Raw genomic sequence first — 24,201 nt, 5'->3', positions numbered from 1 at the left:
AAATGCAAATTTCCATTGTGCCAAATTTTCACCTTCTATCAAATTGTAGTATCAGTAATCAACCTTTGTTCAAACATTGGCTGCGAAAAAAGGTTGAAGAAAACCTCTACAAATCTGACCACCCCTCGTTATCATCATAAACAAGTTTAGTATTTTTATCATTTATAGACCGAAGGGAAAATGGGTGGGAATTTAATTAGTCTTATTCAAATTTCAGAAAATAAACAAACTTTGTGTAAGCATTTTTTTCTCTTGCCCATTCAAGTACAACACTTTATCAATACTTAACCAGACCCCAATTTTAATTAAAATTACATCCCACATTGTCTTGGTTAGGAAACCATTAGAAGGGACAACTTCTGATTTCATACTAGTTCATTGGTATTAGTTTAATACAAATCAATATTATTACTTATTTACCATTATGAAAAAAATAGAAGTCATTCCAGACATTTTGAACAAAACTTTCTGCGAATTCTAGACCATAATATGTATCATTTCTTTGTATTCCAAACTCGTTATTCAAAACATCGGCTACGAGATTTCGGAGACCCTATGCAATTTAACAAAAAATAGATCCTAAAACAAAGATCTAAAAATTTAAACAAAACAATTATAACTAGATTTCCTTATTAGCGGTGACGTATATACTCTTCTGTGGCGACACATGTCGCCACTAATGTTCACATTTCTTGTAGTGCTCTAACACCTATGTCATCTATAAATTTGTAAAAAATAAAATTTATTAGAAATAATATATAGTATAAACAAACAAGAAGGAAAAAAAAACCCACAAATCAGAAAAAATTACATTTAAAAATTTTGAAACTTGTAAAAAAGACCTTCTGATTTATTTGCATTTTGAGTTGTAAACTCTCAGATTTTTCAAAATACAAAACATCAGAAATTGCACTCGCTACGGCTTCCTCCACTTGTTCAACCTAATTAGATTTGGACTAAGTTTGAACCTACTCTAAGACATGCTAATAAAACTTGGGGCTCTTTTATTTGGTGGAGGGTCATTTATTGGGACATGTTGAATTCCCTATGGACCAATCCTACCGGGTTATTTCCATGGAAATAAATTAAAGAAATTATCTATAATAATTTACTTTCCATGGTGTACATCTACACAATAGTTAAATATACATGCAAATATGTAATTCCGGACATATTCTGCATATCCCATCAAACTATATAATATCATCAAAATTATATTGATTGTAATTGATACTTATGAAATCATGTTGATCTCACACTGATCCTATTTGATAGTTGTTAAAATTACTTAATTGCTAGTTATTCTAACATTACTTTTCAACATTTAATATAAATTAATTGGTAAAAAAGTTAATTCTAAGCCGTTTGATCACGTAATTTGTAATTTTATTTTAGTTTTTTTAATTATTATTATTTTAGATCATGTTTAATTCTGTGATTAAAAGATAAGCAGCTCAACAATATGTCGGGCCCAATTTAGCATCATCCATGGACCGCGATTATGATCCAATTCAGATTGGCGCTCTGTTGATTTAACAATGCTACCACACACGCACATTCTTAGAAGCTAAAATTTCGGGATCCAATCTGTGTGCAATTGATCTTCCAGAGTCATAGGTTTCAAGAAAAAAGGTATCTTTTCTCTATAAAAACCTACCCGGATGTCGTCATGTGGCATATATTGTCCGAACATCTTATTCTGTTAATTGCAAATTGTGTAATTATCACATTCTTTTCTGATCATAATCACATATAGATAGTTTGAACTTTGAACAGATTTTCTATTTTTTGGTTTGCGGACTGGAATCGAAAAAACAACGATATCCTAATTTATGATACTACTCCTTTCCTGTTCATACACAACAAATACTCGGTGCATAACTGCATATGAACTATCATCGGTTGTGCTTTTTGAAAGCACAGTATAATAAATAGCAATCCATCGTTGATAAACTTAAAAATGTTTTCTATGATATAATCCTTTTATGATGATAACTAAGATTATATTATTACAGTTGTAAGTATTAGAAATGTTTAGACTTATTTTCCGGGAACTGTTGATTTCCACTGATGCAACAAATGAAATCACCCAATGGTAATGGAAGTCATGAAAATTTCATAAATAAATTATCGTGCATGCATTGCAGGTTCAGGTTCTATTGGAGAGTTGATGTTTGATTCTTAAAAGTTAGACTATAATGAGAATTAGTTTGGTTGTAGAGAATTTAGACAGATCAGTATAAGTTGATGGGATGTATTGCAATTGAAAGAGTACTAATATACAAAATAGAAAGGATGAGATGCCTGGATCCAAAACACAAGAAATACAAAATGTCCTTTTATTCAGTTTGATAAGCCAATCTTAAAGGTGATCAACAGACTAAAAATGATGTTTCTGGTCTAATTTCAGAAGAGAGTGGAAACCTCAAATCCAAAATTTCATAGATAAGTTATGGTAAATTGTAACCTGAAATCAAAACAGAAGATAATACATCACCAAAGGTTGGCCTTTTAATCATACCCTTGAAATTTACGAGTATAACTGAAATCAAGAACTTACAATTTGCTACAAGAAGGGCAGCAATGTTGTATGTTGATGAAACTAAACATCTGAACACTTTGGCTTTTTAATATATCGAATCTTCATATATTTCAACATATCACCCGTGACAATGGCAGCTTCATCACACACAATGCAAAATGGTGCTTGCATTGCAGGCCTCTTTGATGCAGGCAGCTTAGTCAACAATCCTTCAATGTGTTTTAACTTTGTCAGTAATTCCTCAATCTTACTTTGCATAAGCTCCTCCATTTTGCTTTGCTTAAAATGTGGCATCATTTCCTGCAAATAGGATTGCATTTCAGAGGCAGATTGTGTCCACTGCTTGTTAACTTGTGCCCTACAGCTCACCATTGGAGCAATGGGCTGTTCCTTGTTCGCATCACAAAATGCTTTACGCTGCTTTAGCAGCACCCGTAGTTCTGCAACAACCTCTTGTGTAGATATAACATTCCTCATAACTCTAATCTCCTGTAGTGTTTGGCTTTTAATAATACAAATTATCACTCACAAACATACTGCTATTAATTACATAAATACCTCAGATGAGACAAATGTACAGATTGCACTTGGAGAAGTATTTAGCTGTTCATAGTTTTTTATTTCAGTGGACGTACTTAATTTCTCTTGGGCTCCCACTTCCAAGTATACCCTTATTGGATGAGTCGTTGAAAACTTTGAAATCTTTAAGTTAGCAAATGGAGAAGATTGAGGTGCCATTATTCTCATGGATGAAAAACACTACATAAGTTGATGAAAAAAAAAGTTATTTATAGATTGTTTTGTTTTCGTCTTTTTACTGTTTCCATCATCCATGGTGGACATACTAAGATACACATGACAAACAACATCTAGGAAAAATACCTCAAGAATGTCCAGGTTTAGTGTAAGAAATTTGACACTTTGTTGGAGCACACAATCTAAGTTACGAGGATCTCCAATGTATGGTGGGTTTCTATTAATAAAACAGAGATCCACCTTCTCCAAAGAAGGGAAACCTTGTGTAGCACTTAGCTGAAAAAGACGACAACTTTTTATTTCCAATGAGGTAAGCCCAGGTGCAGAAATCATCAGATGCTTTCCATTGAAATAGTTAATAGTGAGATTCTTGAGTTGAGGTGCAACCACTTTGATAACGTCCAAATTCAAATTCAAGTGTGTATTTTCAAGTGTGAGATTGGAAATTTGAGGATGACATAGAGTCAAATCATTTGTTCCCCTCACTTTGAATCCTCTTAACGAGAGATTCTCCAAGTTGGTGCACATGGATAGAAAACCAATGCAATTATCAGTATTATCATCACACAATGTGATGCCATCAAGATGTAATGTCTTTAAAGCTGAGAGGTCCCAAATGGAAGTCATGATAATGGAAGATGAGTAAAAAGATACACTCAACTGCTGGATATTGTGAGAGAATGTGTAGTTGAGAATTCGTTTGAAAGATTTATTGCTAAACGTGATGTTGATTGAATATACTTGTGTTTGATTATTGCGTTGAGACAAAGCATTAGAAACAAATTTCAAAGAGTGGGGTGAAGAATGGGGTTCATTGAAATTGAGATATGGCAATGAAGTCCAGATAAACCTCCATCTAGATGACAAAACACTCAGTTCAATAGCCTGTCTCAGGCTAATAAAAGAGAGGATTTTATGAATAAGATCATCTGGCAAGCTACTTAGTCTATCAACAATCATTCCAATTATGCCATGCCTAAAACCCATTGTACATTTATGAGATTTTGTGTTCATTTACACATCACAACCAGATCATTATGCATTCTGTTTTGCTCCAAAACCTGCAATGAAATAGAATACAACAATCAGGACATACTAAACTGTAAACTAGTTATGAGTTTTTGTCTAAGAGTTTTGAGAACAATATCTGCAAAATTGAAAGACCCTTGCAAATTTTTAACAAGTGTTTGTTCTCTAACTTTTCCGTTTTCTATTTTGAGCACCCAAACGTTGTTTGGTTGGAACATGCTTAATCCGTTAAATTCAACAAATAGAAGTGTAAACAAAGAAAAATGCAACATATTTGGAAGAGGCTGAGATAGTGAGGCTGCATTCTGAAAACTAAAAAGGACCAAACATTGTAATTTTAGTACAATGAAAAAGATAATTATTCAATTGTATTCGGAAATCAAAACAAAAAATTAAACCAATGCTATCTAACTATGCTTTTATAAGGTCAGATTACCCGATTTGGAGATTGGAGAAAGCAGAAAACTGCGTTTGCTTCACTCAATTTTCGGCTGGCTTCACAATCACAATATCAGTAATAAGTATTCAGTAGTTATAAATCAGAAAACTTAATTGGAATTTCAAAGAACTAATATAACCAGAATTTCATAAAATTAACTCCTTGAGAAATCAGAGCGGACAGATACAATTCTGAATTTATGATTTTGAGAAACTTCACTTAAAAAGTCTGGAACGGTTTCTGATTTTCTATTTAAACAGGATGGAATGCCTTTCAAATTTGTATTGGACTGTCGAGAATTAGTGAATCGATTTGACGATTTGGATTTTGGGAGAACTGGAGGTCTAGAGCGTGGAGATGTCGAGAACGATGAGAAGAGGAGCAAGATAATCAGTCATTGATTGTGATTTGTGGATTGAAAGTCGATAGACGATGACGGTGGACCGGTGGCGATTTATAACGAAACGACTCCTCGATTTCATCGTCTGAGTTTACCAAGAAATCCGTTTCGATTCGATTTAGGCGTGAAATGCTACAATTTCTCCAGCGTTCGTTTTCGCCTCCATTGCCCGTGAAATGCTACAATACCATGACAACTATTCAAAAGTTATCCCCCTAGTCCAATAATGCCCTGGCCATGCTAGGCTCCACCCCTGATTGTACCTACCGATAATCACTATAAAAAAGACGGGTGTGGGCAACGGGTTCCTGTTATTAGTGACCATAACGGGAGGAACACCGCCCCCAGCCGTTATTAGGTGTTATGGTATTACGCGTGATGCCCATAACGGGAGGTAGTTATTTCTTGTGTTTTTGCTTCAACAACTATAATTTTGACCGTTTGAAACAAACGGTAACATAAAAAAAATCAAGTTTTATATATACTATCACATAACATTTATTATTTTTACCTACAAAACACATACTTCTCTACATATTTCTTTCAATATTTCAAAACCAAAATATGGGTCAATTTGATCCGGCCCATCCGTACAACGATGATAACGATGAAGATGATTTGTTCGTGATTATGATGTACCGGTATTATACAGACAGCCTGGTACAGCCAGATCCAGCTCCACTACTCACGCGACATGCAACGTTAAATAGAGATCGTGAGGAAGGGCATGGACGGCTAGTTAACGATCACTTTGCGGAAAATTGTGTCTACCAACCAAACGATTTCAAAAGAAGATTTCGTTTGCGAAAAAATATATTTGAAATGATAGCCAACGCTATGGAAGAAAGATATCGTTTGATTCAACTTTTATAATTTACAAAACGTCTCTTTTAGATAAAATAAATACAATTTTTACATGTTTAATATTTATTTAGGTATCGTTTGTTTCAACTTTTATAATTTATAAAATGTCACTTTTAGATAAAAATAAATACAATTTTTACATGTTTAATATTTATTTAGATATAGTTTGCTTCAATTTTTATAATTTTTAAAATGTCAATTTTAGATAAAATAAATACAATTTTTACATATTTAATATTTATGTAGGTATGAATTTTTCCAAATAAGATATGATGCTAAAGGCAAACGAGGTTTCACAGAGTTGCAAAAATGTGTTGCTGTAATTAAACTTATGGCAATGGGTGAGTCGTCCGATTCTGTTGACGATTATATGAGAATGTCTGAGAGGACCGCACGAGAAAATTTGTATTTATTGGCAAGAGGTGTTGTCGAAACCTTCAGTGACCAATACTTATGCAAACCTTCGTTGCATGATATGCAACAACTATATGTGGAGCATGAAGAAAGACATGGTTTTCCGGGTATGCTTGGGAGCATTGACTGCACATACTAGAAATGGAGAAATTGCCCTATGGCGTGGAAAGACCAGTATTCGAGCGGTCATCATGGAGCGCCTTCGTTGGTATTAGAGGTTGTTGCTTCACAAGATTTATGGATTCGACATGCTTTTTTCGAGGTTGAGGGTTCTAACAACGATATCAACGTTCTCGGTCAATCACCAATATTTGACGATCTTTTGTCAGGAAAAGCCCCGGATGCTCCTTTCACAGTGAATGGAAATGAATATAAGTTTGAATATTACCTTACAAATGGAATATATCCACAATATTCCACGTTTGTGAAGGCGTTTCGAAACCCAACAGATCCAAGTGACAAATATTTCAAGAAACGACAAAAAGGAGCACGTAATGACGTTGAACGTGCTTTTGGGGTTTTGAAATCAAAATGGCACATAGTTGAACATGCAGCGAGACCTTATGAGTTAGATACTTTATGATATATCATGTATGCATGTATCATAATGCATAACATGGTTATCGAAGATAAAGGACGCAATATTGCAACGTATTCGCCTACGAAGCCAAGACATGTGTAATTTCAACCAGGGACATCGGAATATTTACATAGAGTGGTTGATATTCAAGATCAGCGAAAACATAAGCAACTCCGTGAAGACTTGGCAGATTACATCTATGTTGGTCACGAAGATGAAGATGAATAGTTTTAGGCCAAAAATGTCTGTTTTATCATCTTTTTTTTTTTTTTTTTTTTTTTTGCTTTTTAGGTTTTTAAATGTTTTTGTGTTTTGTTGTAATTTTTTCTATTGTTTTTAAGTTTTATTAAAAAAAAATTACTTTTCAAATTTAAATAAATAAAAAAATAACAAATTCGAAATATTAAAAATAAATAATAAAATAAAAAAATAATTAGTGTTATCACATGTTATTAGATGTTGCCCATTTCCACATTGGGTGTTATAAGATCCATGTATGAGTAGGATGCGATATGGCACCTTTTGGGTGTGGTAACATGTAATAACATGTTGTCCACACCTAGTAGTGTAATGGTCGGTGACACATCATCATCACTAACTACCGTTAAACCTATGGGATACCCACCACTACCACTCCACTCTACATCATTTTTTTATTTTATTTTAAATAAAAAATACAATAAAATAGGTCAAGTTTTGTTAATATGTGTAAATCTAAGGACCGAAACTTGTAATTTCTTAAAGTTTTGACCATCTCTTTCCCTCAAATCGCAAAACCCGACGCATGCATCGTTCCTCCTCTTTCCCTATTGGCCGTTTACGTTCGTCGTCTGCACCACAATTGAGCACGTCGACCACAGAAGGTCGGGATGGTGTGCACGATGAACTTCCATGGCCATGTAGACCACGACTTTACTCGTCCTTGATATACCAAATGTTCTTAATGTACAAGGAGTCGGTTTAAGTTGTTATGTACTTATGTATACATATATACATACCATCGAGTCGAGCACATTTATCAAAATAGTTGCCTAAGCTTACATCAATGCATGCCTCATTGTTGATATAACTAAATTTGATCCAAGAAATGAAAAAATTGCTATAAAACAAAAAATTACTTGCATATTATAATGTGGGAAAAAAAAACAAAGAAAAAACCATATTAGCTAATAGTTATTTGGGTTAAAGTTAAACATATGATAAAATTTTAAAATAAATAAAAATTACTTATTTATTTTAATGTTGTCAAAAAAGAAAAACTATATATATATATATATATATATATATATATTAAAGGCTACATATTATTATCTACTATATTTTAATGTTGGCAAAAAAGAAAAACAACATATATATATATATATATATATATATATATATATATATATATATATATATATATATATATATATATATATATATATATATATATATATATATATATATATTAAAGGCTACGTGTTATTATCTACTATATGGAGTGTTTAGTCTAAGTTCTGGTTTAATTGTCTCCATAAATGACGCATTTACTACAAAATGGTATCAAGTGTTTACTATTTAAAGTCGTCGTCTGTTACATGGTGTCCAAAGTCGATATGGATAACGTGTCTACAATATGGGTTGGGTTGAAAGTAAGGATGTTGAAAGTAAGGATCGCTAGCAGTGAACATGGATTCCGTCTTGATAGTTAGAGATCCATTAACTAACGACCTTTTTACTTAAATTGAGAGGGGCAGTTGGCGTATTTAATTATATGTTTGGACATTTTGAGATAAATGTATTTGATAAATATGTATGTCGAATGTGAATTGGGTTAATGTTACATATAATTTACAACATTCGAACAATTATCAGGCCCTTCCACATCCTGTGTAAAATTACACTTAGTATTTGAAAGGGTCGTGTAATGTAAGAAAACTAGCAAATGAATACACAAGGAGCCAATCGTTATGACCAAGGAGCTACTATTAGCTTACAAGGTGTCTGCACGGATTTCCTTTTTACTTGAAAACTATATTATAACTCGCGTTAAACGCGGGAACGCATAAAATACATACAAATATCTGCACACATTGCATAATAGTTATAAAAAAATTTATAGTTGTTGGTATTATTGAAATGTGTAGAAGATACATTAAAATCGATAAATATCGATAATTGTTGAAGGACCTCTTTGTATAGAATATTTTTTTGTTTCATTAGTTGAATGATCTTTCCCGTCACATATGGTTATGATATTGTTATATAAGCATAATTATTCTAATTAGAAGTTCCTTCCATAATAAAGGTACCATTGACAACCAAAATACCATTTTTTTTCACTGCATTAAATATTGACAACTAATTTATTTATTTAAATAAAGTCATAGAGTATAATTTATGGAATTTTAAATGTTACATTGATTTAATTTTAGTATATCATTAATGGAAATTCTTTTCTAAATCATAATTGGTTTATTTTAAATTGATTATGAATATAACTGCTACCATTTATGTTTGTTTTTATTTATTTGGTATTCACAAGAACTTTGCATTAGTCTTGACGCAACTTTTAATAAATTTAATATATCATCAATGTAATTTGGTATATCTTTCAATTATATGAAATATCAAATAATGACATTTCATTACTCTTGTGATAATTTAGTTTATATATTGCATTTTTACTAATTTTAATGATCTTATTTTTTTTCTAATAACCATAACGCTTTTACTAATTGTATTTACAAATCTCATAATATCTTATAGATTTTATCTTACTTTATAATTTTTCATAACTATTTATTTTCAAGATTGAATGTCTTAATAGTTTTTTTAATCTATTCAGTTTTATATTTCATTGTATAATATCATTATTTGTATGTATTTAGAAATTTCATTTTTAAAATGTTTAATGTTTACATCTTGATATGTTTTTTAATAAACTCATGTAATAATTATGGAATATATATATTGTTTGAATTAACATTTATTTCCTTTATTAAATTTAATTCCTCATCAAATCGATATATTTTGGAAAGTAATAACTATAATGGGCAACATTATCTAAGACATGAATGTTTGATATACCTTTTTAGGAAAAAAAATCGGCATCATTAAAAAAATTTATATAAAGAAAATACAAATTTAAATAGGTTGAAATTATGGATGAAATTATTGATGAAAATTATTTTGAAGGGAATTGTATTTTTATAAAGTATAATACGATGACAAAATTCGAAATATGTATATTGTTGTGTAAATTTATAAATTTTATGGTTGCTATATAAAGATAAAATAAAGTAGGTTGGTATGTTAAACAAAAAAAAAAAAAAAAAAAAAAAAAAAAAAAAAAAAAAAAAAACCAATGAACATATGTAACTAAAAAATGGAATTTGAAGATGAAAATTTAAAACTTAAAATTATGAAGACATGTGATAAAAAAATGTGTAAAATAGCTCTAAACACCTTTGACCAATTTGTTAGTGAAAAGATCATAAATGGACCATCTGATAACGATAAACGAATAATTTCATGTATGACAAAAGGTAAATTCTATAATTAGTGGATTCGAAATGTTTTAAGTAATGCTAAAAAAAACATGTATATTGAAGTGTGGATGAACATGTCATTTTCACGTAAACGACATGTTTTATGGTATCATGTAGAAAAAAAATGTTTTAAACGCATACTTAACTTAGATCCTGATCAACCAGGTTCATCATCCATTTCCCCCTTGAATTTTTAATAATCACTCTCATGGAATTAGTTGACACAACCAGAACAAAAAAATCTGGAACAAAAAAAAACGGTTGTTGTATCACAAATATGTAATACAATAAATATTTACATGTAAATAAGGTAGAATGTTAAAATAAAATATTATCGAATGCAACACGAGTGTCGAGATTCCTGACTATCAAATTCTGGAAATTAACAAAATTATAAGGATCCACCATAACAGCAAAATCATTTATACACGAACTTTGGTTGTTTTGTAGAAATTATTATTATGCTTATAATCAACCGGCATGTAACCTCCTTCATTTATGACCATACCAAAACTACTAATTTCCCTTTACATATCATTCATCAAAGAGGGCTTCAAACGAACTAATGAATTTTTTTTATTGTTTCTTGTATTTAGTGCTATGTAAGTGAAAAAAAAAAATAGCTAAGTTTAAAATTTTATAAATTAAAAACAACATAATAGAAAAAAATTGTACCTACTCGTCAATTAAAATCATGTTCAAGCTGTTGAACATGTTTGAGTTGTTTTTCAAGTTTGCTACCAAAGCAAGAGTACTTGAACATGAATGTTTCAGGTTTCCTTGGATGTATCGATGTCAGCAACTTTATCAAAGATGATCTCATCGTGATTGTTTTGAGTCATGGGTGTAGAATGAAAGAGAACACAATTAGAATTAGAAAGAACTTTTATATGAAATAAAATGGACGTATACAATGTATTTATCCATAAAGATGTATGATTTATAAAGAAGTATGAAAGCTATTATAGTTGTCAACAAAATTGTTTATAAACTTAATTTTAATGGATACATAAATAGATTATATATTATTTTCTATTAAATCAACTTAAAAGTGTAATAGTATCATATCAAAATATTTTAAAATCTCACCAAAGTTAATTGGATTCTCATGACATAATAATTAAAAAAAAAAAAAATCATCTCTAATATATAAAAATAACATTTTCTTAATTAGTGTCAATTCCAAAGATAGTTAATTTCTGTTTTGCTAAAGGTACGTAATATCTTTTCTTGATTATTTGAAAAGTTTCAGAAAAATAGTTAACCAGTTTCATATAATTTGTGACAAAGAAAATCGAAATGTATGAATACATATATTTGATACAGAAACAATATATATATATATATATATATATATATATATATATATATATATATATATATATATATATATATATATATATATATATATATATAAAGCAAAATAAAGTACTAACCTTCTATTGCACTACAACAAAGGTTTGAAGCAGAGAATGATAATGAAAGTTATAAACAATAAGAATGATGCTGTGAGAGAATGTTTGAAGAAAAGCAACGATTGAAAATAAATGTGAACTGTGGATTCAATGATGAATCGTATATGTATGTGATAATTTGAATATGATTTTTTAGTATTAATGGTTTCCTAATAAAAATGGATTTTATATTAATGGTTTACTAATATAAATATATTTATATTAATGGTTGATATTAATGCGTTAACTGAAATGGATTGTTACTAATATGTTTTTAAAGCTGACTATATTAAAACATTTATCACCGAAAATTCAAGATTTAAAATATGGGAAGATTTTATTGGAATTATTTAAATTTCATTTCAACGAATGTAAGTTAATTTTATTTGACAGTTGGAAAGATTTTATTGGAATTATATAAATTTCATTTCAACGAATGTAAGTTAATTTTGTTTGACAATTGGAAATCTTTTATTGGAATTAAATACATTCCATTTGGGGAAGATGATGTCAACAATTTGATCTAAGGATACAAAACATATGATTGAAATACAATCAAAGGTCCAAATTGTTTAAAATGATGTCATAATGTTTCTCTTCTAATATTTGGTTATTGGTGTCTTCATGAATGTATCACTAAATTTTCCATTTAATACCTTAAGCAACAACAAATTATTACCCTTTATATTGAGTGTTTCGTCAAAGCTTACACTGATTAGAGATATTTACATTTGTTCGGAAGTTGTTATACACACACACACACACACACACACACATATATATATATATATATATATATATATACATACATACATACAAATCACTTTGACAGATGCCATTCGATAGGTCGAGTTGGTTTAGAAGATCCTGGAACTGACTTATGTAATCCTCCTTAATAAATGAATATTTTTTTTGCCACATGTCAATCTCTAATGAGTTTTGATACTTGTCATTTTATGGTATTTTTGAAATAAATATTATCCACTTGTCCGTTTTTTATTTATTTCAATTTTTAAAATTAAAGTCATATTACTTATGTATGTGAAGTATTAAATATCATATATATAATATTAAATTGCAATAAATATATTTTTTTTCTTTTTCTTATTTTAAAGTTGTATATTAAAAAATATTTTTTGGTTACATTTCAATTTAAGGTTTAATCTTTTTTTAAATCAACCCGTGTATTACACGGGTCTCACGCCTAGTAGGTTATAGATGTACCGCTCTATAGCTTGTGATTCAAGAGACCTGATTAAAACCGCTATTGTAGCTTGTGATTCGAGAGACCTAGTGAAAAATGCTATTGTCAGTCCACTGACAAACTTGTGCCACAATTTTTTTTTTTATAAATTATCATCATTCGTCGTTGTATTGGCTTTGACACCTCTATTATGTAAAGGCTCTATTAAGTCCTTCATAATCAACAAGTCTTCCATCTTTTGCTTCCAATTGTTATAATTTGTGGGCGTAAGTTGGATCATTGTTAGGTGCATTTTGTGCACCTTTTTACACATATTTTCCCCCATTTTATGCATTTGTGTAGTTTATTTTATTTTACATGCATTTCACTAAAAGTCATGTTACCTACTAGAACAACCTTATTTGCATTTTTTTACAATTTTTTTAGGTGATCTGGATGTGGAAATGCGCTTTGGGAGGTGCCTGGAAGCATGGGTGAAGATATCGGGACGATCGGACGTGAAACGAAAAAAGTTGGAAAATCAAATTTGCGCCTGGAAGTAGAGACGAATAAAAGGATATTGGAAGTGCACTAAGAAAGTGAACACAAGGCGTGTTTGACCAAGCCCATTAACCTTGCTGAACACGGGTCGTGTCATTTTAGCCTCTATTTCGACATGGGATGTGTTCAGTCCACAACTAACTTTTAGCAGTTTTGGACCTGGGAATCTGGAATCGGAAGCATTGGGCCTGACTCTTGGGCCTCATAGCCTACTGTAAAGCATAATTTAGACCTGGGAATTTGGAACCAGAAGCATTGGGCCCTTGGGGCCATATTGGGCCAATTAGGATTATTTTGTTATGGGCTAAAGACTTATTAAGATTGTAAGAAATCCCATTTGAAAGTTTGCGCCCAATTTGGAAAATTGGGCCATTGGTGGACCCTTAGGGAGTCTTGATGGACACTGGGTGCGTTGGATTTAATGCATTATGGTGGGGTTTTATGGATATTCTTAAATTGGACCTAGGGGTAAAATGGTCATTTTACCCCAAGTAATGTTAGAAATTCTGATTTGGTGTTAATATGACCATGATAGCCAGAACTCATCGGAGCAGTCTTTAGAGACCACTTTCCGCGAGTTTAGACATGCAGTACCATGAGGTGAGTTACCTTCCAATAGCGGTGGGTCTACGGCCACAATGTCGGCCCACCAGTAGGAAATGTATGATTAGATGATTGTCTTTGTGATATTCATCTAGGTTGCTGCTACCTGTTATGTTTATGTGTTAGCATGATATGATGTTATGTGATAGTGGTAGTAGGGGGTGAAATAGTCCCCGGTTACTGGTCGATAGGACCAAAGGGGTCGATTAGTACCCAACTATGCTAGACAAATTATGATATATGTGATTTATATGTTTATGCTATGTTTTTATGTGGTAGTGGTAGGGGTGAAATAGTCCCCATAACCGGTTGAAATAAACCGAAGGGTAAGTCGGGCACCCAGATATGCCTGACAGGGTAGGTCGAGCACCTATATATGCTTGACAGGGTAGGTCGGGCATCCAGATATGGCTGACAGTATGTGATTATGTGGTATAATGGGGGAACTCATTAAGCTTCGTGCTTACAGTTTTCAGTAGGGGTGAGCATGGTGCGGTTCGGTGCGGTTTTTGGTCAAAACCAAACCGAAAACCGCAATTTCGGTTTTTTGAAATTTAGAAACCGCATTGTTTGGTTTTATGTGGTTCGGTTTTTGCGATTTATTATTGCGGTTTTTATTAGTTTTTATTTTTTTCGTTTTGTCTTTTTACTAAAACTCAAGTAACTCAACGAGTTACTTTGACTCAGATGAGGAGTGCTAATCTTTTATTGGATATAAACCGATACCACCACCTCTTGGTTCGAAATCAAATTACATAGCCACTATTCAACATGTTTCTAATGCTTCAATATACTACGAATTTATATAATATTTGTTTCAAAAGTACATAGGATAATATCAATTAATGTATTCTTAAAAATGATACTATATCACTAGTACCATTCATATTTAAATGTTAAAAAAAAAATGTCATAAATATTATTTGTTATTGTAAATACCACTGAATGTATGCTTAAAAATATAAAGTCATCCTCTGATAGATAAGATAGACATTTACACTTATAGAATTTTTAATTGTCATAAGTTCTTGGTTCTTATAAATATCAACACTTAATATATATATATATATATATATATATATATATATATATATATATATATATATATATATATGTTGTGCGGTTCGGTTTTTTGCGGTTTTTGCAAGACTAGAAACCGCACCGCACCGAGTATTTTCGGTTTTTGTAAAACTAAAAACCGCACCATCGGTTTTTATTTCGATTTCGGTTTTTCGGTTTCGGTTTATGCGGTTTTTTTTGGTTTGCGGTTCGGTTTTTGCTCACCCCTAGTTTTCAGTTTTGTTTTAGGTACCTCTTCATCGAAGGGGAAAGAGCCAACGTGGTAGCTGCACATCACACGCACATCAGATTTCCACATTATGTGATTCATGGAATTATACTCTGACTTTTATTACTATTCGATGTTTTAACTTTGAGACGTGTTTTGATGATTTATGGTTTGATATGTTATAGACAATGTTTTCAGTAACCAGTCTTATAAATTACTTAACTAAAACGAAATTTTTGGACTCGAAATTTGGGATGTTACAGTATGTTTATATAGAGAAGCCCTCTTCCCTAACATTGAGAATGACATTTTTTAACAATTCTATGTTTCTTGTAATAATGATGCCTCGTGGAGGTCCATGACTTTACTTACAAGTCTCATGATTTTGCTATTGACCAGAGATGCACAAAAGATGTCTCAAGAGTGAACATGAACCCCGATAGTATCACCTCTAATTTGATCTTTGCTAGTTCTTTAACTAATTATTTTTATTCTTCTATCCATACAAAGTATGGCTTTCATTGCACAACACATATCTAAATCCATCACACATCACGTGAAGTGAAGGGATGGAGATATATAATCCATGATATATTATTTGTCAAAAGGGTTATGCAAGAAAGTTGTTGCAATATTTTCCATGTCGATTCAAACGAAATAGTCAATATATTGGAGCTACATCTGAAACTGAAAGAGAGAAATTGTGGGATGTTAGAAAGTTTCAAAAACTTTTTGGTAGTTTAATAAATTTAACTATGATAAAATCTAAGATTGCTTAATCCATCAGTGTGGTTTGGCAATTGGTGGTTTATAAAATGTTCAAGAAGTAGCAGTAAAATGGAAATTAAACAATCAAGAAGTAAATCACATGTCAATAAAAAAACAAGCATTTGCAAGGAAACATGAGGCAAAATAATCAAAATCGAAATAATGAACAGGAATTTTGGATTTTTCCATGCGAGATGGCAAGAAAGGGTGCGATGAGGTGCGCTTTACATTAAAAATAATGTTTATATGTTAATGAAACTAGACATTTGAAAGCTTTCACTTCTTTTATTATATCAAATCTTCATACATATTATTCGTGACAATGGCAGCTTCTTCACACACACTATAAAATGTTGCTTGCATCATATCCCTCTTTGATACAGGTAGCTCAGTCACCAATCCTTCAACATGTTGCAACTTTTTTACTAATTTTTCAATTTTCTCTTGCTTCATCTCAAAGTGCGATTGCATTTCAAATGGTGATTGTGCCCATGGCCTTTTAACTTGTGCTTTGTTATGCTCGTGCCACTTTATCTTGAGGCTCTCCGTTGGTTGCTCCATATCAGCCTTGGTAGTATTGTGAAGTGCTTTACAATGCTGAAAGAGCACCCGTGATTCTACAACAAGCTCTTGTGCTAATACGATATTCCTCATAACTCTAATATCCTGCAATGTTTGGCATGATCATCATCAATTTCCAACATAGATGCCTTTAATACTACAGATGCATATAACCTACCCTATTGTTTTTCTTAGAAAAATTAAGCAAAAGTAGAAACTGGAAAATAGATAGAGAACAAGTTTAAAGTTATCCAAAATGTATTCAAGTGCATACAACTTAGTAAGTTGAGTCTGATTGTGCATTTCGTTTAAATAACCACTTTGCTGCATAAATTAGGAAAAATGTATTGCATGGATATGATACCTCACACGAGATCATTGTGAAGATGGTACTTGGAGTTGCTTTCTTGTGTGCTTGCGCCTCCAAATAAACCTTTCTCGGGTAACTCGGTGTAAACTTTAAAATCTTGAAACCAGAAAACTGAGAAGGTTGATGTGAGTTTAGTCCCATGGATGAAGAAAGAACCTACATAAAACATAACAAAAGAAGCTTATATATAGTACAAGATTTTTTCCATAAGAATCTTTGTAGGTTGCATATTATAATGGACATCAACGACCATTACCTCAAGAAGCCTCCAATTAAGTATAAGAAGTTTGACATTGTGGAGCTGTTTAAGCAGACGAACTATTTTATGAGCATCTCTTAAGAGTGGGTGGAAAATACTGAGATTCACCTTCTCCAAAGAATGGAATGCTTGTGTAGAAATATCCAAAGGATCATCACCTTTCATAACCAAGGAGGTTAGGCCAGGTGTATAAATCTTAAGAAACTTCATATTGCAATAAATAATAGTGAGATTCTTGAGTTGAGGTGCAACCACATTCACACCCTTCAAACATATATATTCAAATGTGAGATTAGAAAGTCGAACATTACAAATATTGAAAACATTTGTTCCAATCATTATGAGTCGTGTTAAGGTGAGACTCTTCAAGTTGGTGCACTTGGAGAAAAGATCAATGTGCTTATCAGAGTCAGACAGTGTGATTCGATCAAGATGCAATGTTGTTAAAGCTGGTGTGGCAGAATAGGAAGGAGAATGATAATGAAATCCCAACAAATCAAGGTGATTGGGAGGCGGAGAACCAAAGAGAGAAAGAGGAGATCCAACATGACTCTCAAGGTTGCATGTAACAGTCAGTATTTGAATATTGAGAGACAATGCATAGTCTAGAATGTTATTGAAAAACGAATACCTAAGTCTCTTCCAAGAAAAGAGTTTGAATGCAGACAAGTGTATTTGATTATTGCGACGAGACATTTCATCATAAACAAAGTTGGAGAAGTCAGGCACATTTAAGAAGCAAATATATGGCGATGAAGTCCAGATAGATCTCCACCTAGATGACAAAACACTCACTCCAATAGCCTCTCTGATGCTAATAAAAGAGAGGATTTTGTGGATAAGTTCGTTTGGCAAGCTACTTAGTCTATCCTCTTCTACATTCATTACTTCGTTACAATGATCGGATTTAGCATTCACATGCATCATCCTCCTTTTTGCCTCCAAAAACTGTAATGAAATAGAATGCAACAATCAGGACATATTATGAAAGTTAAAGCTACAACCTGAAAAACTAGTTTTACACAACATAGAGGAGATCAAATTCTACAATCTATCACAAAGTTAGTACTCTTTCCATTGCAATACATCTCATCCTCATCACCTTGTATAGTTTAACTTCTCTACAACCATAAATTATTCTTAGTAATTTGGCTATGGATTGCTATTTATCACACAATGCTTTCAAAACTGATGAATTTATAATCAGGAAAAGATTAGTAACATAACTATGACATATATGGTTGTCAGCAACCTTTAAAAAAAAAAAAGGTCCAAACTGTTCCCAATCTAATTGATGGCAATCAATAAAAGAAGAATGTGATTATTACATGCACAATACGTGGGTAGCAAACAGAATGAGCAATTTAGATAATATATGCTACATGGACGACTTCCGAATAGGTTTTTCTCGAGAAAACATACATTTTTCATGAAAACTTAAGACGCTAGAAGATCGACTTGCACACAGAGAGACTGGATTGCGAATTGTTAGCGTATAAGAACATGCGTATGTGCTTACATTATTAATCAACTATAATAAATGAATGTTTTTTTTTTGCTACTTTTCATACTCTCATTCAATTTGTCAAATGTCATTTTGTTGATATTTTGAATTAATTTTTTTTCCATGTGTCATTTTATGAGTTTTTCTATTTTATTAAATTTCACATAATATTTTAATGTAATAATTACAATAAATGTAGTAATAAATGAATACCAATTATATTAATTAACTTACCTTTTAATATCAAATTTCCAAAATTAAAACTCATTAATTTCTTTGTTTATTTAATTAAATTATTTGTTTAAATTAAATTATTATAAATTCAAAGTTCTCAATATTTTGACTTATATATATATATATATATATATATATATATATTAAATTAAATTAACTTATGTATTACATGGGTTTCACAACTAATATATATAAAATGATCAATCTGAATTGGATAATAATTATGATCCATGAAAAATGGTAAATTGAGCCTGAAATGTACTTCGTCTTCTTATCTTTTTAATCACCAAATTACGCATAATATAATTAAAAAAGGTAAAAGATAATTTAGCTTAATCTTTTAACCATTTGGCAAGAAACGGCCAAAAATAAATAAATAATAATAATAATAATAATAATAATAATAAAAAAGAAGATACCAACATAGCCTATGAAATGGCAATGGGTTTTCGTGGGCTGCGATTTTGTAGGCCCATATAAGATTTGTCAAAAGGATATAAGATTAAACATGTATTGTTAGGGGGTATTTGGTAGGGCCTTGTGTGCATGTGGTAATGGAATGACTCATTAAGAGGTAATGAAAAAAATGTGTGTTTGGTTTGTTCAAGAATGGATCTCAACGCGGGGTTTTCATTCATGTGGGTATCTTTTTTTTTAGGGGTGAGCATAATAATCGAAAAATCGAATCATAACCAAATTAACCGATATAATCGAACCATAATAACCGAACCGTTTTAAAAACCATTGGTTCGGTTTCTAATTCTTGTTAACCGATAACAAACGGTTCGGTTATGGTTTTATAGGTTAACCGAACCATTATTAACCGAATCACTAACTTTATATTTTAATGCATAAAAATTATGGATTATATATAAAATAATATAGTCAAACTTATTTAAGACCTATTAAATTTCCAAAATATAATTCATTAATCCTCACTTATCAGGAGATGTACATGCAATCAAACCATCAAAGGATGATCACATAGATTATGCCAACACACACAATTTGCCAATCATGTATTGAGTTAGATTATTGATTAATGTTGTAATTCCTAATCGGCTAATTCTATAATTTGTAAACATTATTCACATTTAGTTTAATGTTCACACCCATAATCATAATCGGATGCTTCACACACCGTTAATCCTAATCAAAGATTGTTTTAACTTTATAATTCTAATCGGAGGATTTTCTTTTTAATTTATAATCAAAACTTCTAGGTAAGTTAAGTTTTTAGTTTTTCTTCACTTTATGATATATTAAGAATGTATTTTTTCTAGAAAAAAAATTGCTTTTTTATTTACTGTTTTTACTTAATCATATTGAATGTATATGAATGATTGCTTTTTTTTATCCTAATAACACGTAATATATATGTTTAGCTATTTTAGTTTATACCTTTTGATTTAATCGCATTCAACATGTATGAATGTTTGGCTTTATTTTAATGTTAATATCAATTATCCATATATGAAGTTATTAATGCCATTTATTTATTTATTTTTTAACTTTGTATTGAATGTTTTTTATTTTGAATGTGATTATGTGTTATCTCACTCTTAGTATCAAAGGTACACATTTTATTCTATTACTATAAGCTAGATTGCAAACATTGGTTCCGAGGACTTTATGTATTCTCTTTTCATTTTTTATGCCACTATACTTTCGTCATTTATATTATTTTGAACATTATGGTTAACCAATATTAACCATTAACCAAAATTGTTAACCGACAAAAACCATTAACCATAACCAATATTAACCGTACTCAATGGCTACCAAAATGCATTAACCAATCATAATGGTTATGGTTCGGTTTTGACCAATAACCGAATCAAACTGCCCCATACACACCCCTACTTTTTTTTCTTTTTTTTTTTTTTTTTTTTTTTTTTTTTTTTTTTCATTCCATTGCCTCGTATGAGAATATCTTTCAATTTTGCCGTCAATCTCCATCAATCGGAAGAAATTATTTTATATATCGCTCAAAATCAGCAGAAGTAATCTTCACTTTATCAAAATCTTCTATCAATTTAATCCTTATCGCACCAAATCAGCCACCAGATCATTAACAACAAACGCGCTTGCTCTCTATACAGGAAGTTGTCGAGTATCTTGTATGGCTGTATCCCAAAGTTTTTTTTGTTTCAAACTCTGAAGGTTAACATATGTTTTCCTTTTTAATTTTATTAACATAATTCCTATACTCGTGTATTTTGTTGGTGTTCAATTTTATGTATCGATGAAGTAGATTTATATATCGATGAATCATAATTTTGTATCTTGTGCTTTTCTTGTTGTGTTATTTTTTATTTTTATTTTTTTTGTTCTCTAAAAACAAGTGAACTTGGTTAATTTTGAGAAATTGGAATTTTAAACAACCTAATCGTCTATGGAATCCTTAATTGATCAAATATGCTTTTAACTTTCACATACTCCCACTGTCACTTAAAATCACTTTGCAATTATCGATTATACCCCACTTCAAAGTATTTGATTGTAACCCTTTATTATTGGTGTCAAACCTTAATTAACATTTTCTTTTCCATCGAATTCATCTTTCATTCCCTATTAATCTCTTTTTGCTATCTGGATAGTAGCCTGTAAACTTAAGAAGGCAATTGTTGATTAGATTTATATTTATTTCCAACAAAATAAACTTTTAGTTTACTGTACCATTTCTTTTGTAACTCTTGATGTTCTTGATCATATCTTTTTATAATTTGGAGATCCTTAAAGATTTCAACCGGTTGATGAATGCCACCCTTATTGAACCTCAAACTAGTAGCCTTTATTTGTATCATCATTAGTAAACCAAATTCAACTACCTTTGACCGGATTGGTTGAATGCTTCTAGCATCACTAGTTTTTTTGTTTCCATTTATGTTTTCTGAGAGGTAAAAGTGGTCATCGGCACCAATAAGTTTTGTTTTTTAATATCAGTTAAGTAGCTCTCTACTTCCATAACAATCAAGATAAATATTATGTAAGTTTTCATCTTCACCCTGTTTTTAATCTACTAGTTTTAGAGTCATAGTTGTGTTTAGCTAAATGGTTCGATGGGTTCCCTTTTTGATATATTTTTGCTTTGGTCAAATAATTTGTATTTTGTTTTTGTTTTGGTGATATTTTTCATAGTTGAGGATGAAGACAAATTTGGATGGGTAAAGGATTTGCTTAATGTTATTTATATGGATATTTTTTTTTTCTGAAATTGTAATTTTTTTAAGTTATGAATATTATGATCGAATCATTTTTTGATAATGTTGGAAAGACATTGATATGATTTTGATAATGTTATTTAGATGTTGATATGTTTTTTTGAGATAGGTTTTTTTAGAGTTTTTTAATAAATAAAATTTCATATGTATATAAACTATTTTATGTCTATGTTATAGTTTTGGTTGTTTGTTCAAATAATATATGTTTATTACAATAAAAACTATAATTTTTGCCTAGATAATGTTAAAAATATTGAATTCTATGAATTTTGTGTTATAAGGGTATTTTTGTCATTAGTATTTTGACTATTTTCATTCATTTTCTTTCTCTTTTTATACATACCAAACAACATGGATGAATGATTCATTCCATTCCTTCAAAGTAAACCATTCCATTACTTGGTTTATTCCATTCATTTGCTATTCCATTACGTTTCCTAAGAGTGCAAACTAACCTTCTTCCAAAGTTATGTTATTCTATTCGAACCAACTACAAACAAGTTCACAAAGTTTTCGGCAACCTCATAAAGAACATCGTTTGAAAGAAATAGCAATATTGTAAAATATACCTTCTCTTCCCGGGAAATAGAACCCAAACACCTTTCCCGTTTCAACACTAGTTGCATCTTTGATTTAAACTAAAGCTTCTTTTTTTTCACTGTAAAACTCTTGATCATCACTTGGGGAACCATCTTCTATGAAATAAAACCAATAAAGATTGATGTTATCTTTCACCATAAAAAAAAAAAAAAAAAAAAAAAAAAAAAACACAAGTTGGATCTCTTTGAGGACTTCTATCTAATGAGGAAATATAGACATCACCTTTTTTTTAAATAGTAGCTGCTGAAAAAAGTTGAAACGACCAACTCAAGAGTTTTCCTTTGTGAATTTGGTGCTTTGGTGATGGTAGTTTTGACCCATTTTTGTTCCATAGGCACCCAGTTAAACTTTTTAATCTCAGTTTGAGTCGATAACGTTCAAATTGGGTATAAACTTGCAATATTAATTCTATCCATTGAATTAAAAAGTTGAATGTTTTCTTGTAGCTTTGATCATAAAAATGCTGGTGTCTTGTCTCTACCTGATGTTTCATGTGACGTTGAAACAAAAGCTGTCAAGATTCCTTGATCATATCTATTCACCTCTGCTTTACATTTATTCAAGAGATTTTGTTATGTTGGTAAAGGTGGTCTTAAACTACAAGTCTAGGGTCCTATTGTGTAAATAGTTGGAAAGTGTTTTGACTTTGACTTCTTGCTATAGAAGCTTTTCATTCATGTTTTTTGTTACATGGGATCTTCATACAATCCAACATATTATTCATGACAACTGCAGCTTCTTCACACACGATAGAAAATGTTTCTTGTAGCACAGGCCTCTTTGATGCAGACAACTCAGTCACAGGTCCATCAATCTGCTGCAACAATGAAATCAAGCGACGAGTATCTGATGTAGGAAGCTTTGTCGATCAGTAATCCTTCACTTTTGTCTTTCTTGATCTGTGTCATCATTTTCCCAAAGTGCCATTGCTTTTCAAACGCTGATTGTACCTTCTGCTTCTTAACTTGTACTTTGCCATGTTCATGCATCTTCCTCTTGCAGCTCTTCCTTGGTGCATCGACTTGTTCCATATGACAT

At 31.1% G+C, this 24,201-nt stretch overlaps 3 protein-coding genes across 6 annotated transcripts; 2 read left to right on the top strand and 1 right to left on the bottom strand.

The window, feature by feature from the left end:
- Window positions 1-2,224: 2,224 nt before the first annotated feature.
- Window positions 2,225-5,429, bottom strand: LOC145034691 (F-box/LRR-repeat protein At3g26922-like). Of its 4 annotated transcripts, none has more exons than XM_078983177.1 (6): window positions 4,764-5,429; window positions 3,425-4,359; window positions 3,101-3,301; window positions 2,912-3,031; window positions 2,561-2,842; window positions 2,225-2,467 (listed from the first exon to the last, which is right to left on the bottom strand). In XM_078983177.1, exons 2-5 carry the CDS (start codon window positions 4,310-4,312, stop codon window positions 2,603-2,605), a joined length of 1,449 nt encoding a protein of 482 aa, XP_078839303.1. In that variant the 5' UTR covers window positions 4,313-4,359; window positions 4,764-5,429; the 3' UTR covers window positions 2,225-2,467; window positions 2,561-2,602. The 4 variants fall into 4 exon arrangements, with proteins under 4 accessions (XP_078839303.1, XP_078839301.1, XP_078839302.1 ...); XM_078983175.1 differs by having other exon boundaries at window positions 2,561-3,031; window positions 4,764-4,822; window positions 4,906-5,428; XM_078983176.1 differs by having other exon boundaries at window positions 2,561-3,031; window positions 4,764-4,822; window positions 4,986-5,428.
- Window positions 5,430-5,730: 301 nt separating this feature from the next.
- Window positions 5,731-6,583, top strand: LOC145035243 (uncharacterized). The gene is made up of 2 exons (XM_078983817.1): window positions 5,731-5,807; window positions 6,277-6,583. The coding sequence occupies exons 1-2, from the start codon at window positions 5,731-5,733 to the stop codon at window positions 6,581-6,583; spliced, it is 384 nt and encodes a 127-aa protein (XP_078839943.1).
- Window positions 6,584-6,601: 18 nt separating this feature from the next.
- Window positions 6,602-7,027, top strand: LOC145035242 (uncharacterized). Its single transcript, XM_078983816.1, has one exon. It carries the CDS (start codon window positions 6,602-6,604, stop codon window positions 7,025-7,027), a length of 426 nt encoding a protein of 141 aa, XP_078839942.1.
- Window positions 7,028-24,201: the final 17,174 nt, after the last annotated feature.

The sequence above is a fragment of the Lactuca saligna genome, chromosome 3 (assembly GCF_052625555.1).
Source record: "Lactuca saligna cultivar CGN05327 chromosome 3, ASM5262555v1, whole genome shotgun sequence".
NCBI lineage: Eukaryota > Viridiplantae > Streptophyta > Magnoliopsida > Asterales > Asteraceae > Lactuca > Lactuca saligna.
The sequence above is the reverse complement of the archived record's forward strand: the minus strand, read 5'-3'. Positions and strand labels throughout refer to the sequence as shown.